This window comes from Grus americana, chromosome 1, assembly GCF_028858705.1.
Source record: "Grus americana isolate bGruAme1 chromosome 1, bGruAme1.mat, whole genome shotgun sequence".
Classification (NCBI taxonomy): Eukaryota; Metazoa; Chordata; class Aves; order Gruiformes; family Gruidae; genus Grus; species Grus americana.
The window spans coordinates 54,089,469-54,107,562 of record NC_072852.1 but is presented as its reverse complement, the minus strand read 5'-3'; the positions used below and the strand labels follow the sequence as shown (position 1 = coordinate 54,107,562).

The window sequence follows — 18,094 nt, the reverse complement described above, 5'->3', positions numbered from 1 at the left end:
TGCTGCCATGCCATGAGCATCCGCTCACCATACCATCTACAAAACTAACTCTGAAATGTGACAAATTACACAGCACTACAGGAACAACCAGGCTAAAATAAAACACACTAACACACACAGAGAATGAATTAAGTCTCAAGACAGAAAACAGCCATCAGGACAAAAAGAGCACGGACAGCATGTTTCAGCCACAGGACACCATATTTCTCACATGCCAAGCTGATGGCATGCCATGGTCTTGGAAGCACTCCAGTACTGCAGTCCATTTTGAAGGGGGTCACACTGGTCTATAATGGTTGCTGTTCAAAAGCACACAGAATAAAAACTTAGGCTAGTGGGTCATGGTTTCAAACCCACTTGCACATGTAAATAGGCACAAGATTTGCCTATTTCAGTGTTCTTTCTACATGAGCAAAGAATGGAGGAAGTTTTGAAAACACACCTTTTCCATGTAAAGGAAGGTAGCTACACGTCAAGAGTAGACAGGAAAAGGTACTGGGCAAACAGGCTTAAGCTGCTGGCTGCAGGGTACTCTGATACAGCCGGAGATGAGGAGGAAGCTACTGGGCATATGGCCAGTTTTTAAAGAGTGGCAGCAAAACCTGACCTTTCACAAAGGCATCTGTTAGAAGCGATGCCCTTGAGTAACTAATACAGAGTTAGCAGAGAGCTGCAGTGGTCAGGGAGATATCTGGGAAAGGACTTCACAACAAAAAGGCCACAGCGGAAGAAGAAACCTTTAGGTCATTTAGTCCATTACTCATGCTTTTGATGGAAGCATTTTCCTTCTACTGTCTGCCTGTAACAAACTGGTCTTGTTTAGAATTCTCTTCTAGCCCACTGTATCTTCCCCCTCCCCTTACCAAATGACTATCTCACCACCACCTTGATGAGAGCTATGAGTTATACTCCTGGGCACAAAATTACTCAACCCTATTTTAAAGACCCTTCTTCACTTTTTGGAAACACAGATCTCAAAAAGGGTATACATACACCAGTTTCAGCCTTTTTTATTTCCCAATGTTAAAATATTTGAATTCAAACCATCTCATGCTTGCCCGAGCATATTCTTTTGTTCCACAGCAAAGACCCACTGTTAACGTCAGACACAGCTCCCCTTGTAGATTCCTGTAAAGTGATCTGTCACAGCAGCAGCAGGAGTCAGCATTTAATGATGTAGAACAAAGAGAATTTCTTAAGTGAGACAGCTGATTATTCATATAATAGCAGCCTAGGGAAATCTGCAGATGGCCTCAGAGGTGGGAGGCTAGGATTTGCCCCAGAAGAGAATTCTGGGGACAAAGGGAAAATACTGCAGCTGCTGGAAAAGATATATACACAATAGGATAGAGGTAGAGAAGGAAGTACTAGACAGCGATTCAGTTAAGCAGCTTTGCAAGTGATATCACTCAGTTTCTTGTTAAATACTTAGCTACGACTTTTAACATAGACAATTACATATTTGCACCCTCAAAGCCTTTCTTCTCCATTTCAACCCTAGTTAGAGCAAAATAATGACAATATCGACAAATATAAAATACCCCCTCCTCCCCAAAGCCCTCCATCCTTGTTACACCCAAATGACTGCTCCTCAGGACACTCGAAGGTAGCAGGATCCCTGCAGCATCTCCAACAGATCTGAACTATTTGGGCCGAGGAGAGAGGAAGTGACAACCAGCCAGCAATGGCCGTCCCCAAGTGCTGATATGAGATGGACTATCTAACCAAAGGCTTCTTGATAAAATGAAGCTGTTGGAGAAGGTTCACATTCAATTTCAAAGCCATTTTTTAATTAATGAAAAATACTGTCTAGAAAGGGGTCAGAAAATGTCCAGCCAAAACCTGACTGTTGTTCAGCTTAACACAGCCTATGAAGCCAAGACAAGTTTTGCTGTGTTCAAATCTCCTCTCCTGTATTTGAGTCATTTGCAGTACGGGGAGCTTCCAGCCATCCACACAAGCAACAGTCTCATATGATTCTCTGACTCAGAGTAGCCTTAACATCTGCCCTCACTGCACAAGTGTCAGACCAACAACATCATCCTCTGAGTTCACTCAAAATTATAAGCATAATCTTCTACCAGTCATTCATGATTTAATGCATGGCTAATCACAAACTTGCCTTCAACAACACAAGGAGAAAAAGAAATGTGTCTGCTGACGTCATAACTTCTAAATAAGTGATTGCAGGAACACTTTCTTCTCCCACGATCTTCATGGTGTCAATAAACAGACATGAATCAGGGCATATTTGCTTCTACCCTCTTCCCTCTCTCTCAGCACCCACTTTGCAGGTGGGAGCGCTGCATTTTTTAGCTGAGAGAAACAACCTCTACTCGATGGGTCATGGACTGACCAAATTAGCATTTGCTGATTTGTTGGAGGACAGAGGTTTTAGCCCAGCAGCCCTTTGGAAAAAGCCGCAGTGTTCTCTCCCATGTCCAAAAGAGATTTATTTTCATTATCTTACCACACATCTCCAAAATAAAAAAACAAGATAGCATCTGGTGTCACTGTTGCTGTTGAGAGATCACTAGCCTGGCTTTAACTTTTCCTTCTTGCTTTAGCAGCTGCTGATTTATTCTTTATCAGTGACACATTCCACTGAGTAAACTCTAAGCAATATTGCCTGGGAGGTTGGGAGGGAAAGACCCACTTTCCATAGAATCATGAGAAATGAACAAACAAACAAACAAAAAGTTAAGTAAATATTAGATTTATCAAATTTTATGTAATTTTATTAAAAGATCAGTCTGAGACTTTTCTCAACTTACTGAGACAGTTGAACTGAAGTCATATTTTAAATTAGCTCATGGCATTCACTCTGATTTACTCATTGATGCATAAAGTACTGTATAAAATAACATACTTTTTCCTTTATTTGTTTTGAAGGGTCTCTACTAATTAGGTTAGGAAAACAAATGAGACTTAAAAAGGCATTTCACTTTTAGAGGCTGAATGAGATGGCTTGTTCTAAACCAGAATTTTAACATACTTCTTGATATTAAAATGATCACATGTATCAGATAAGTGAATTATGTAGCAAGGTAGTTAATATGGTACTAATGTTAAACAAGGTCATTCCCACCGCAGTGAGAGAGATTTTGTGTCGTCTGCTTAAAATTAAGCTCTTTGCTGGATGAGGCCTTCTTACATGTATCTAGTCAGTTATCACAATCAGCTTTTTAGACATGAACTTTACGAGCAAAAGTCTGTTTTCTTGCACAGTAAACACTTGGAGCCAGATTTTGAAAGCCTGCACATTTTTATACAAGTATATCCTCTGTGATCTGAAATTGAGCATGAGCACTTGGGTGCACAGAAATACGTGCATAGTTTCAGTATTTGGCATCAAAATAAAGAATATAAAATTAGGTGATGGAACAAGTGCTGCTGTTTCTCAATGCACCATAAAGGGCTCATATTTACTCCATATTTTTGAAAGGACATATGAGAACACAACTGATCTTTGTAATTCACTGAGGCAGCCAGGGCTTCCTGAAGAGTTTTACCACTAAGGTTCTGCGCATTGGTCGGAACAGAAATACTTGACTCAGTTGATTTCTGAAATCACGGTCTCTCTTCTTTGCCCTTCCTCATTTCCTATTAACTCAGCAAATCAAAACAAATGCTTTGTCTAGAGCTCTATAAGTTTCTGTAGAGAAAAATTTACAGCTTCAAAGGATCTTTCAGAAAAGGCAGCTAGCCAGTGACTTCTATCATTATAGTAAGCCGATTTCTTATATTTTTAAAAAATCATTTTGGGAGCAAACACGTACTTCAGCATGGACATTAAATACAAGTAGCAAATAACTGGTACGCCATGTGGGTAAACTCTCCTATCACAGGGTCATCTACCTCTAACAGGACAATATTTAGCAAGAGCAAATATAATTCTAACATAAACAGTTTGGGTTTGCTACATTAAATACTGCCTGTAGTTTCTACAGAGAAGTTGCTCCTTCTCACCAGACCCTCTCCTTTAAAGCAAGCAGAAAGTTGCTGTGCGTGATGTCCTTTTCACTAAAGGCAGCCCCAGGTCAACATGGGGTGAAGGATCACCCTTACGCAGGTGCATTTTCTACTAGCTTCTCACTGTGAGTACTATGCAAAAGTACAGGTTCAAATGGAAATTGTTTAAAGCATTATCTGAACATGTTAGAGCTACACACATGTGAAGTCAATAGCTTTACTGATCGCAACTCTGGCATTATGTTTTCTGTGACAGGAATGAAACAAAACGTACACCACAGTGGGTCTTCCCAGCATCCATCCCATGACTGTACTGGACAACACACCTTAATGCATAAAAAATATATTGGTTCAATTACTGTATCAGAAAAAAAGAAGCTGTTCTCCGAGTCATAGGATGTATGCAAATGTATATTAATATACACATGTCTTCCCAGCAAGATAAAGTTGGCCTGAAAGCAGTGGCTCAGAGATGGCTGATTATGTATCATTAGGTAGAAGGCTGGCATGTCTCATAGCGAGTCTTTAAGAGAGCACCGCTTATGCTAGATTGGTCAGAGAGAAACTCGGATTGTTTTCCATAAAAACTCCTATGTCATATTCTGGTTTGTTCCTCACCAAACAGCAAAGTATTGCAATATTCTTTCTGCCAAAGCATTTTTCTCTCCTGCAGCATAAACTGGATGCCAGCGTTACCCTGCGCATCAATCTTACTGCAGTGGTTATATTAGATATAATTTCATATATTAAAATCATTCCATTTCTTCTCGCTGCTCTTAAAACTCTCATGTACAATAGTGCAGAGTTCCACCCTGGAAAAGTATTGTTGATAAAATATCACATAACAATTAAAGAGAAGAAAGAGAGGTATAAAAAAATAGAGTTATAGAGGAAGGAAAAATTAGGTACGTTTAAAATACGTGTGGTCAGTAGCCATGTTTTGAAAACATAATTGATTATAATTTACAGGACTGTAATTATGAAGGTCCAAAAATTAATATCAGCAGGATCATTTGATTTCATCCTGGTCAGTTTCATATTAAATATAAAACATTTGTTCCTCTTGACTAACTCTAGTGTAGATATCACCTTCCTCAATGGAAATAAAAAAGAGGAAACAAAGAAGAGGACATTTCAGTGTTTCCTTATAACTCTTTTGTCCAGGTGGAAGGGTTTGTCCTCTCCATGTACAGCTAAGACAGTTCCTGAAAGCACAGGCTGAGTCCACGTAGAAATGAGTTCTGCATCATGAAGGATAACTCTGTCTTTCAGTGTTTGTTTTCCTCTTGAACAGATATGAAAAAAATGCAATATCAGCATTTTTCAAGATATATTTTTTCCCCTCCCCACAGGGATCTAAGAACAAGAATGTTTGGAAATGTCAGAAGGTCTTTTGGGAGGTCAGGTTAACACTGATGATCTGCAAACAGCCAGTGCACCAGGCAGTAACACCGGTGAGTCATGCTCACCTCTTCTACTCCGGTCCTTGCTCCCCACATGAACTCTACTCACTCATGGAGGCCGTGATCCCAGCTGAGCCACTGCGCACCAGCAAGGTGGCTGCAGATACACCCATAACAAGAGGGCATTTCCCTCAGACCTGCACAGTTTTGCACCAAAGGCCTCACTTAAGCCAGGGCAAAGGCTGCATGTCTTCTTTCACAAATATCTTCTCAGCACATGGTGCAGAAACACATCCTGTGCCCTGCCTCGAGCTGCCCCTTCTCTGCACAGAAGAAAAAGGCTCTGTTTTCAGCCTGCAACTGTTTGGCCCACCAGCCTAACACTTGAGTCCTTTCTGGAACAAAACCATTACCCAGAAGCTTTCCTTCTGTCTTTGCTGCTTACCACTAGCACTAAGCTTCCTCTACTTCACAGCTTCAACACAATTTCAGATTTCTGCAAGAAGTGCGGGATGACAAGTTCCCTTTTTCTTTCATTTTGATACTTGTTTCCAGTCTTGAGTTCCTTTTGAAAATGGCAGTTGGGAGAAGGACAGGAAAATTCATGTGTTTAATTCTCTGTTTCAGAGAACTTGTGGCCATATCTGTATACTTAAGATAGTGCATCTTATCAGGGTAATACCAGATGTCTCCCACATCTGCAGTAGCTTCTGTGTGGTGTGGTAGTGCCTGCACATGTGTACCTGTAGTGACAAACTGGGAGTGTCTTAAAGGCCCGAGTTTTCCCTAATTTGAGGTGCTTACTTTTACCTGTGTAGGTGTGAGAATTGCACATAAGAGGTTAAAAACACCGGTGTCTGCTTATCTCTTGTGCAAACATTGTGGATGGAGATACGCAAGGTTGGTATGAGAAGCAGCCGAAGGAGGGTGTCTTACGGCAGCAAGATGTCCCTGTTTTGGCTAGAGAATGTTGAATAAACAGATAGACGGTTTCTACACAGAATCTTCAAGGTCACAGTGTCCAGAGTGAGACCTTTTGCTCCATTATCCATGAAATGAATATTAAAGTTGACACCCCTAAATATGATAATGAGCTAAAAGAAGTACATGCTAAACATCTATGACTATAGTACTCGACTCTCCACCCAAATCATGTTAAACGTCACTCCAGTGAGGGGACAGCTAAGGTTGGGGTATAAAGGATATTGAGGAAGTTACCCCTGGGGGGGCAGAGAAGAAACTGAAGACTCCGAAGAGGCAGTCGATGGGCTGTGCTCCTTCTCCTCCACCCAAGACAGGGACGCCTTCTTGGTAAGCACTGCCACTTCACCTTTTTGGTGAAGAATACCCAGGATAGCATTTTGCTGGCATTACAATCATACATTATTGCTACTGCCGTAAGCGCATTTATCAACGGCAATTTTGAACTCTTTATATCTGTCGCTTTAATAAACTTTCTATCTGTTTCAACTTTGCAAAACTGTCTTAGTGAAAGTCCTTTGAGGTCTCTGACAGGCAAACATTAACTCTGATATGTGGCTATATATAATTCTTTACACATAAACTGTCGACCAAGTCTGGGACTAAGACTGGACCTAGCCGCACCTAGGCTCCTCTCTGAGAAGGAGTTTAGAAAGCAAGGGGGTCCTTTCTGAACCTCATGACTCAACAGGAGGGCCTCCCTCAGCCACACATCAGATTCACACCCTTTACATGACAGTAGGTCACAGGATTTGCCACCATCTATCTACAAAGCACATCCACAGTTTTGAAAGAATTAATAGGTAATGATACACTTTGAAAGACAGGCCTTTAAAGACTTCCAATTTAAATCAAAGCACTCCATCATAACAGCATTAACACAAAATGTGCTTCCAAGACTGAAAAAATCAGGTACCCTGTGGAAATATTTGCAGACCTTTGAAAAACCTCTGACCTGGCAGGTTGCCATATATGTCTATAAATACATAAGGACTTGGATATAACTCTTGATAGTCTTAACTGGTTCACCAATTACCTTAAAAAAGTGTATACTCTGTCAATATTCAGCATAGCTAATCAAATCTTCCACTATGCAGAACACACCATTTATCTTAATGGTTTTCTCACTGATTATGGATAAAATAATGTGTCTGCATGTTAGTGTCCAAGAATCAAAAGCTGAGTGTAAAAGCCCAAAAATGCCTTGTTAGTTTTAACAATGCTTTGAAAGTTAGCGGTATAAATGCATAGAGCTACTTCATTTTCCACAAGAAAGTCCAATGAATGTTAGGAAAAAATAAAAAAATCAAACCCCAAATCATTCTGTTTAGCATGAAGAACCTATGACATAGCTGTCTCTGTGCATGGTCATGTCAAGGGTATGGTAATAACAATACTGGAATTATTTTTGAAAGGCAATTTAAAAATAGTTTCCCTTTGTATTGCAACACACTTTAAGGCATGACATATGTTTAACTATGTTAATACAAACTCTTATCTTCCAGAAGCAGCAGTAGTGAAGGGGAGATTTCTAAACATCTAATATTATTGACTTATCACAGACTAAAGTATTCTGAAGACATATGGTGGGCATTCTCCCCTGCATTGAACCCTGGCAGGCATCAGACACAGAGAAGTCCAATCAGCCAATTAACTACAGAGAAGTGGGAGTCCTACGTTCAGCAGTTCCGTGCTGTGCATGCCTTTCCCACAGACAAAATGGATGGATAGCCCTTGGTGCAAAGCCATACCTTGACAACCTCCTCTACTGCCAAAATAGCCCAAACACCAGGCTGTGGGGACAGGGTCCTGCTAGCCCTCAATTCTTGCATTTCTAGTTCAGTTACTGCCCAGAATGAACTGTGGGCATGAGGACAGTCAAACCCACCAACTCTCCTCTTATCAGCAAGAGGGAGGCATCTCTAAAGTAGCGAGTTCAAACAGGACAATGGCTGAGGAGAGCTGATAATCCACATCTCCCACACAGACAAGCACCCAAACCATTGGACTGCTGTGAAAAAACACACAACCTTTGTCTTCATTTCCCATCTATGGATGCCTCAATGTTCTGAGAGTTGAAAGGACCCAAATGTCCACACAGAAGCCCCAAGCATAGCATGTTACATATTCCTATGCCTAATATTTCCAATTACCTGGCTCTATGTGGCCGCCCTGCAGATCCTTACACAATCAGCGGAGGGACAGTGTTGCACAACGAGCCTTTGGAATTACCCCTAGAAGCACTTCTTTTCATCGATAATACAAAGAGACAGAGCATCGAAGTGTGTGCTCTCCTACTGGGAACAAAGCTATCCTTTTCAAGCGCCACCATGACTGGGATAGGAATCCACAGGAGACAGTCTGAAAACGGCACAAAGCCATCATGTGTAACTAAGCAGAGACATTTCTACACACTTGTACGTTGCAAATGACAATCTAGAAATAAGTCTGAGATCTAAATGGACCAAACAATTCGGCCCACTTCCTATTACTCTTATTTATATAAAAATGACAGTAGGAATTATTGTCTTTTAGTTCTACTTCTTTCCTCTTACACTGGGAGTGCACATATAAAAACATAGCTATCAAAGATCGCAATCGCATATGCTCAAGCATTTGTTCATGTCTGGAAAATCTGACTACTTGTGAATGATAAATTCCTTAGTTACCATCTACCTTTAACAATATCAGGAGTTGTTAGCAGGCAGTTCATAAAGAGGAGAGGAAGAAAACATGTGCTGAATAAACTGTATATTGCAAAAAGCTTTCCCAGTTCTCAAGTCAGCAGTTTACTGATGAGACAAGCAGAAAGGGTGGCTGCGCAGGGATAAGAGGCATGACCTAGCAGATAACTTCAGGGTACCAAAAATTTACTTCATTATTACATGGGACATCAAGACAGCTTTTACAAGATACCAGATGTCTCTTCTGGGTGGATTTTAATGTAACCACCAATTATTCAGACTCACATTATACCATAACCTATTGCTGCCTTCACAGTCTAAACAGATCCCGGTAATTCATTCCTGCAGAAAGCACCAGCAGCTAGACCATTTTGGGAACATCAGCTGTCCTGAAACTGCTGAGGAATGAACATAGCACAGGGACGCGAAAATGGTTACCCTGAAGACAGGGTAGCAGAACAGATATCTATCCAGCTCAGGATCCTATTTCTGACAGCAGATGCTTAGGCAAAGGCAGTATGAACAGGGCAAGCACATCCAGTCTATCCCCAATCTGTCCCTTCCAGCCTGCAGAGATTTAGAGATTTCTGGAGTGGGAGGTTTCATCTCGATCATAATGATTCATGGCTACCAATGCCCCTTTCCTCTACAAACCTGCTCCTTTTATACTCACTGTCACTTGTGAGCTAACAGGTAGCCATCACATTCCTCCCTCCCCCTTTTACTTGCCTTGTTTCCAACCTTTGTGAGCTACTGGGTCTGCTCCTCAGTCACAGTGTCATCATAAGCCCTAACATCCAGGCTAGGGCCATCAAGCCCAGAAATTCACTGTCACTGCAAAGCCTTTCTTACTTTAGTCTCAGACAAGAGCTGTCATGCTGATCCCGTGAAATATGTCTCCCTGTACAGAAACTAAGCATGGAGCAGTGAATGCCACCCAAGTTTATCAGAGGGAGAGGATACGCTTGCAGCCTGCCAGGCTGAGTGTGTGGAGACCTAATTAGGGAGAGGTTAAGATAAATATCATTCAGTTACAAATCAGAGCTGAAGAATGGAGGTGATATTTATATATTGATTGTGTAAAAATACTGTATCTCAGATTTTTTCTTTGTCTTTGAGAGTACCTCACAAACAGCAGGAATCCTGCCCCTAATACTGGTGTAGTTGGCCTTTCTTATAAAGCCCTGTCACCTACTATAATTACCAAGACCTGCTAAGGAGAAATAGAGCACTGTGCCATTAAAATGCATGGTACAGTTTTGGGCTGTTCATACAGGATGCCAAGAGAGATTATTTTCAGTAATTGCATGAAGCAGAGTCTCCTTTGCAAGCAGTAGGAGAGCGTCTGAATGGCAAGGGTCATCATTTTCAGGCACGGTAGTAGCACAAAGGGCCTTGAAAGTATGTGCAGTTTTTGCTGACCTTTAAAAACCTTCCAGTTTCATCAAAGTACAGGTTACTTCTTTACACCATCAGGTGCTGAATTCCTTTCCTGTGCTAGGTGTGTTCCTAAAGCAAGGTCTAAATAAAGTATTTAACTATAGTGCCACCTCCCTTTTTCTAAGTACCCTGAATGTTGTCAGTAATGAAGACCTCAAAAACGCATATGTTTTGTGCTCCATTGGGCCTCTGAAGCATAGTACAATACAGAACTGCATACCCAAGGATGTGACTAGCAAATATTGTGGCTCTGTGGAGTTATCCATCACGCAGAGAACACCTCCGCTTCCCTGAGACATCCAGCCACTCAAGGCACAGGGAAGAGCAGCGGTCTGCATGACCCAAAGGGAGTTCTCTGGAACAATAATCAAAAATGATGCCACCTTTGATGCTGCCCTTATGTCTGCTGTAGGCTGTGATGTTGAGTTTTATGCAATATTTTTTGGCTTTTGGGCTTTTGTGGCACCACAGTACATTGCACTGGTTGGAATTTCTAGTGGGTTCTGATGCCTAGATGAACTTAACCATACCATATCTACCCACACAAGCAGCAAGCACACACGCGCTCCCCCCCCCCGTGTTTTTTTTTTTTTAATTATGAAGAAAGGTCTGGCTTAATTTTGAGATTTCAGAATGAACCAAAAAGTTCGGTGTTAGGAAAGAGGTCTTGCTGTCTTTTGGACCGGAACAAATCTTTTGTAGAAATTAGTAACGCTGTGCAGCCCTGTTACAGTCCAATCCCTTTTCTGTTCTTAAAATCATCTCTGCCAACGTAGAAGCTAGTTTGTTCCATCTTTTGACAATCTACCTGCACGACTCTTGCCTTGGAATAGATGAAACATGTTTTACATTAGAAATAGAGGCTTACATAATACTAAGCCCCCTTTAAGCAAGAACTGTAGAACTAAGAAAAAGCCACATTTTTCAGTCAAGCATTACAGGAACATAATAACTGATTATTCAAAGTCTCTCTCTTTGTTTCTTGAATGATAAGCTCTTTTTTAAATGAAATGGGTCATTACTTTCTCAGAAACATTGCAAAACTTTATATATATTGCCTATTTTCTTCAGCAAAAGCTAGAGTGGTCAAGAATTTTCTTAATTGTTTTAAGACAATTATGGGACACTGGTCTCAGGACATTATAACCTTGCCTTGGGATCAGCGATATTCCCTGTTTGTGCCAAGCCACATCTGGCTGCCTGTTCCTATGCTGGACAATTTTCCCCTTGAGCGGAAACTCTCTGAGGGTGGAACAATCGAGAACATCCACAGAAAGCGGCATTTTTCAGCCTTCATGAGGTGACTATATGTAGTAAACTAACAACAGCTATGGGAGTCGAAATCTGAGGGTGAGCTGTGCTGATTTTAAAGTAACCATACATAATTGATTGCAAGAGTGAATGAAAGATCATTTTACAACAGCAAACAGGAGACTGATCAAAGCAGGAAGGGAAAAAAACAGTCTTTGAAAAGAGATGAGTTTAAAAACACATACTCCCCAGAGAAGTAGAACACCCTCAAAGCCACCACTTAAAATTATTAATATTATTTTTGAAGCCCATTATTGATGGTGTGCACAGGTCCCACGTAGGACCAGTACTTGTGTGTGTCACATGCAGCACAAATTGATAGAGAAGGATGCAATTTCTGCCTAATTAAAATATTTTTAAATTAAACAGGATATTTAGCATTGAAAAACAGTGCTTTATCCTCTAGGGGTTTTTTGGGGTTTTTTTCCCTAACGTGCTGTTTGCAAAACTGTTATCCAAACTGCTGGAATGAACATTTTAGGATACTTTAGCTTAGGAACAGGAATTTTCAAAGAAGTGGCTTTTGCCCTAGAAAAGGAAAATGATGAAAGAAATGGGCTGAGTGACTAAGCAAAGTGATAGAAGATTTCAGGCTCTGCATCATCTGCTAGCTAGTTCAGCTCTTAAGTTCAAAGTACCGCATAATCACCATGTGACAACCTGTCACTCAGCCCAGTGACAAAAGGTCCTCACTGTAACTGAGGCAAACTGTTCTTCTCCTTAGGAGCTTTGCAGAGGCTCCAGAGCATCAATAGCCAGGAGAATGAACTATCTCTGTTCATTCTGGGCGGTGTTTCCAGCTCATGCTTGAGATATACAGACATTGGAAAAATTTTGTTTGGTGCATCAAATTTGCGTTGTATTGAACACAGGCTGTAGATAAAGAGTAAAGTTAAGTATGCAGGTTGGTTTCTTTGACATTAACGTCCCTTTTGTACAGGGACATTTCTTGCAAAGATTGTTTTTGTAATACAAAAATTAGGTTAATGAAGGGAATATATAAACTTTTTTGAAATCTGCTTACTTCGTTCCATATTGGGGAATTTCTATATACACCCAGCAGAAGGCATATTGAAAAAGACTGCTCCTCTAATAACGTTAGACAAGTAAGATAACAGCACTACTGTCAGTGCGAATTCATATTTTCAGGTGAGTTTACATCAGCCATTCCCACACCATGAATGCGTTTGCTGCCAGGAAATATTCACATGACGGAGCTTTCTGGCAGAATTATTTGCAGGAGTTTATTCTTTTAGTCTGAGAGATGTATGTCACACGTCCTGCCAGTCAGAAAAGAAAAGAGAATGTGATTTAACCAACAAATCACATCTAACTAACACAGATCTTCTAAAGACCATTCACAACCAAATGTGAATGCTGACAAGCACGTGCACATTTTGTGATGAGAAAAGGATATCTTTTGCATAGTAAATTATCATTTTTGAAGGACTCGTTTCTAGCTTCCTTGATGATTCAAAGTTCATTAAATTATGACTAAGCTCATTAAACATACATTTCTTTTTTTGCTTTAATTTTGATTGCCACAGTTTCAAGAACCACACATTTTTCCTTGCCTCCTAAGTCTGTTGTTCTGTTGGCCAACACCACTAGCTCTTCTTTCTTATTTTCATGCCCAATAACTACAGGCATCAATAAAAATGCTACAGTTTGATAAGCAATAAAAAAGAGGATCCAAAAGTCAAGAAAAGCATGCCTAAGGCAAACACATCTTCCTTTAACATTTATAACATATCTATCAGGTACTATTTGTCATAAAAGGCAAGACACTGCCAAAAAAAGATTCTCACTGAATTCCAGTGACACCACTAGACTTCCACTGTAATGCCAGAAATTTTGGAAATAAATAATTTCAAAGACAACCCTTCCTGTTGGATGTGTAGATTGCCTGCAGATCTAATTTGTACAAGTGAATGAATGTCTACAATGAATATCTACATTATTATATATACACTTCTATATAAACCTCAAAATGCATTAAGGTTTAACTAGAGGCCTTTACAGGAAGCATAGAGAAAGAAAATCTTGCTGGGGAACCTTTGAATCCCTGTTATTACAAAATGGGGAACAATTGTTAGCAAGCATTGCAAGTAGAGAAGACCTAAGAAGATTCCAGTTTCACACAATGAAAGAATTCACTTTACTGCTGCTTAGACTTATTAAATAAGGCAATTTTTCCACAGCCAGCAAATTTAATGACTCCTAGAGAAACTAGGTTTGACAAGTTCTGCAGAGTCTGAGAATAAAGGAATTTGTCATCAACAGGAAGAAGTAAGGTAACATTGTCCTGATTTGGAATAAAGAGTATCAACGAAAAGAGCAGGCAGAAACCCAGAAACTGAATTCCTGCTTACTCCATAGCACAGGTGCAATGTCATCAGAAGTGAGGCAAGCATTTTTTTTTGTTGTCCCCAGATTTGCCCAACCCTGACATTGAGGGAATGGACTGGAATGACAGCTTGACCTCCTCATTGCATCTAAATTTACCATCTGATATCTTCACTTGTCTTTGCTTTTCTCCCTTCTAAGAGGAACTTTCCTCATACAGGTGCACCTGCAGAGGTATCAGGAGTCTTCACCATTAATAGCCATTTTCTTCCACTCATTTCTCCCTTTTCCTCTGTGTTTTATTTCAGTTACTTGATATCTTCTGATCTGCTTCAAATCAGAGCTCAGAAGTTGTGGTTCTCCTTGTGGCTGAGCAGTACTTCTTTGCAAGCTTGCACAGGACAATTTTTTAATTTTTTTTTTTTTTTTTTAAAAAGGCACATTACGGACAACTCACTGCTTGCTAGCCACTCTAACACCCAGAGTAACAGCAGAAGTCATCAGCCTCAGGCTTCTTACCAACTACAAATAAAACTGGCAGGGAAGCAAGCTGAAAATGAGTGCTGTAATACTGAACAATATCTATAGTTCCTCCTCCTTAGCATGTAGATACCTATGAACTTCAATCAAAGGAAACAGCTGTCAATTAAAAAGATTTCATGATAAATAATAAAAAGTGTCATTCTAGAGAGAAGTAGCCAAAGGAAACAAAGCGGTACGCAGAAAACAGCAGCAATAAGCTGTTAGAGGGAAAAAATATACTCATTCGTAACTGTTGTTCTATCAAGGATCTTTTCTTTCCACAGTTCTAGCCTCTGATTGATAAGAATGAGAAATGCCATTTTAAGTCCTCACAATGCCTTTCTGTACAATCTATTATGCCAGACTGTCTTCATGTTCAGAGTATTTGTTAACTGGACAAAGGAAATTTCAGACTGAATATAAAGTACACTACTCCAACAGTGAGACCTACTTGATTGTGATAACAGCACTCCAACAGAAGGAAGAATCCAAATTGTGTGAGCTATTTAAAATTAGACTGAACAAAAACCTGGGGAATTTACTGTATGCAATAGCAGGAGGATAGCTTGGAAAATGGCAGTGTAAGATCTGTTACCTAAGTAATTAACCTACATCAGAATAATTTCTCTCTAAAAATACCAAACTACTTATAATGTACAGCCTTAGATAAGGTACTTCCATTGGTCAACTAGTGTATTAGGTTAATTTTTTATGAAGCTACAGCTGTTAATTGGTGGCTGACTAAGAACAAATAACATATGACTTTAGGTTTAAATTAAAATTTTCCCTTAGGAGTGCGATTTATTACCATAATGTTTCTTACACTCTCCTTGCATACAGCTCAAATGGTTTTAATTTAACCTGGACACAGAGACAAATTTAGTGTTCTCATATAGAACTAAAAAGTCAGACCTAAATCACAAAAACATTATTTCATTCCAGATGAAACAATGACGTTGTAAGTTGATTAAGACTCCTGTCATACAACATATTTATAAAAATCTGCAGCCTTTAAGGCTCTTAACTTCAGTGAAGCTCATAATACTAAATGACTCCTTGAACCAAGCTGCCAAGCATGTTCTCTGTAGGTCATAGATGCTGTTATTGTCTAAAGAGCAGAATATAATGGACAAAACTAATCTCATATGACTGTAGTGAAAGCTAAATTCCTCAGAGAATCATCATCCAAATGATGCTCGCTAATGAGCTGCATTTCAGGAAACCTCTGAGGTCTACCTAAAAAGGGAACTTTTTCCCAATCAGAAGCCAGCATAACTTGCTTGTACATTATTTAGTATTAAAGCACAGGCCATATCTATCAACGCATAGACGTAGAATGTATAGCAGCTCAAAATGAACAGAGTTATTATGCATTTTCAAGACGCTTTTTTCACAAGCTAAGATGCAAGGGTTTTTTTGTCAATCTTTTAACATGCTGCAGTCATGCTCATGTATCTTTAGCAACATCATTTCTGTAGTAGTAATTTCTGTACTTCAAACAAAAACCATAGAAGAAAAAAGTAGAAGGACAAACAAGTGAACAGAGAAACTGAAATAAACAAAGCATATGGTTATGAGTCACTGTAAATTCTTAATTAATCTATGTTGACAAAGATTATGGTGACTAAATAGTATGGGTGCATGAAACTCATGGCAATAGACCTGCATAGCAACCCACGATAAATAATCTGAATTTTCAACTTCTACAAAAATTAAGGCATTTCCTACATCTGCAAGGTAATGGAAGCATGCTAAGGGTTTGCAGGCAGAACTGTCTGTCTCACATAAATAGACTCTGCCCCACAGCACCCAAGCAGCTGGATACAGGGTGCGTCATGCCCTTTCCTGGGCAGGAACGCTGGAAGATTATTGACAACCTTCAATATAGAAGCTACGAAACTGATTTCATGGGCAGCCTTAATTTGCTCTACTCAAGAAAGAAATTTGGAGTTTAATCCTCATTGTGAAGAACGACTGAACATGGCCAGCACAAATGTACTCCCCTGTTATAAGAAAAGATACTTCTAAAATAGCTCTAGCAATTAACATAACAAGGGATGAACTCATGATGTCAATTAGAATTTGATGGTTCCCAGGAGATTCTGGCTTTCTTTTAAAAAGTTTCATTTTGTTAACCAGTTAACATATGTTGTAAAATCTCCTTCAGATCTAGAGTTTTTGTTTGCATTCTAGCAGCAAGACTTTGATCTATGCCCTGGATTGTGCCTTTGTTCAAAACCAACGTTAGTGTCAATTACTGAGTTCCATGGGGGATGCCTGTAGCCTCTAGAGCATTGCCATTAGCTCAGGGCTTATCAAAATTAAACATATGTAAGGGGAGCAGTATTGAAAAACAATAGCCCAAAGCGCTCTCTGCATTAACATTTTGGATACCACTACATGGTATATGTTTTTTATATTTAAACTTACATTTTTATTTCCCACTTTCAGCTGTCCCAACTGTTGTTGCTCCCTATAATCTATAACTGACAAAACCATACCAAACGTAGACTAAACATCAATTGATAGCTCTGACGATCAATAGATTGACCTCCATGCAAGCATGATCTGATGCTATTGATACCAGCTTCACAACATCATGGCACATCACACAAGAAATGGAACTGAAAAAGGTGTCAAACCAAATCTTTTACCTGTCTGATGGGTTTTTGCTTTTCCACCAGTGACTGCCGAAATACTAGATCCAGAAGACGAGGCTTCCATTTTTATTGACCTTCTGACTCGTGGGAGTGAAGGATGCCCGACCACAGGCGGACGCTGTGACACTGGGTAGCTTGCTGCAGTTCTCCTCTGACAGATTTGCGCACGCTTTTCAGCCCCATGAATAGATAAACTTATACCTGACAGGAATAAGAATTAGTACTGTTAGATACAAGAGACCAGCACAGAATAACTAAAATATAAAAATTGCCATGGTTTAAAATGGAACTGTATCAGCCTTCTTGAAGTAAAAAAAAAAATCAAAACCCCAAAAAACCCCAAACTATAAAAACATGAATTTTCTATGAAAATGAAAAATGTGAACATCTTTGCTGCTGTGCTGCAGACATCAGAGTCAGCCACACTAATAGATATTTAAATTAATACACAGTCATGGTTTACTGCATTACTGGCCTGCAGGAGGAATTATCTTCCATTCCTTAAACCCCCCCCCACAGCTCACATAGGACAATGTTAATGAGGTAACTACCACAGAGTTTATTAGATGATCGTTTTCTGATTGATGGACTAAAACTTGGCAATAATGGATTCTTTTCTTATGAGCATTCATGAGTGTTAGGCAACACTCATAGAAAAGATGCTATACTTCAGGTGGTTACTAGCTTTTAAGGAAAAAATAAAGCTTGGTTTTGAGGAAAACAGTAAAGCTACAAAGCAACAATAATATGACCTTAAGCTTGAAAAACAATGCAA

At 39.7% G+C, this 18,094-nt stretch overlaps 1 protein-coding gene across 5 annotated transcripts in view; it reads right to left on the bottom strand.

Annotated features, from left to right (window-relative positions):
- ANO4 (anoctamin 4) overlaps window positions 1-18,094 on the bottom strand; it is a 197,538-nt gene that overhangs the window by 119,429 nt on the left and 60,015 nt on the right. For all 5 annotated transcript variants that reach the window (XM_054847835.1, XM_054847846.1, XM_054847809.1 and 2 more), the window contains exon 2: window positions 17,314-17,520. In XM_054847835.1, the coding sequence (XP_054703810.1) occupies window positions 17,314-17,383 (70 nt within the window). In that variant the 5' untranslated portion in view covers window positions 17,384-17,520. The remainder of the gene's footprint in view (window positions 1-17,313; window positions 17,521-18,094) is intronic.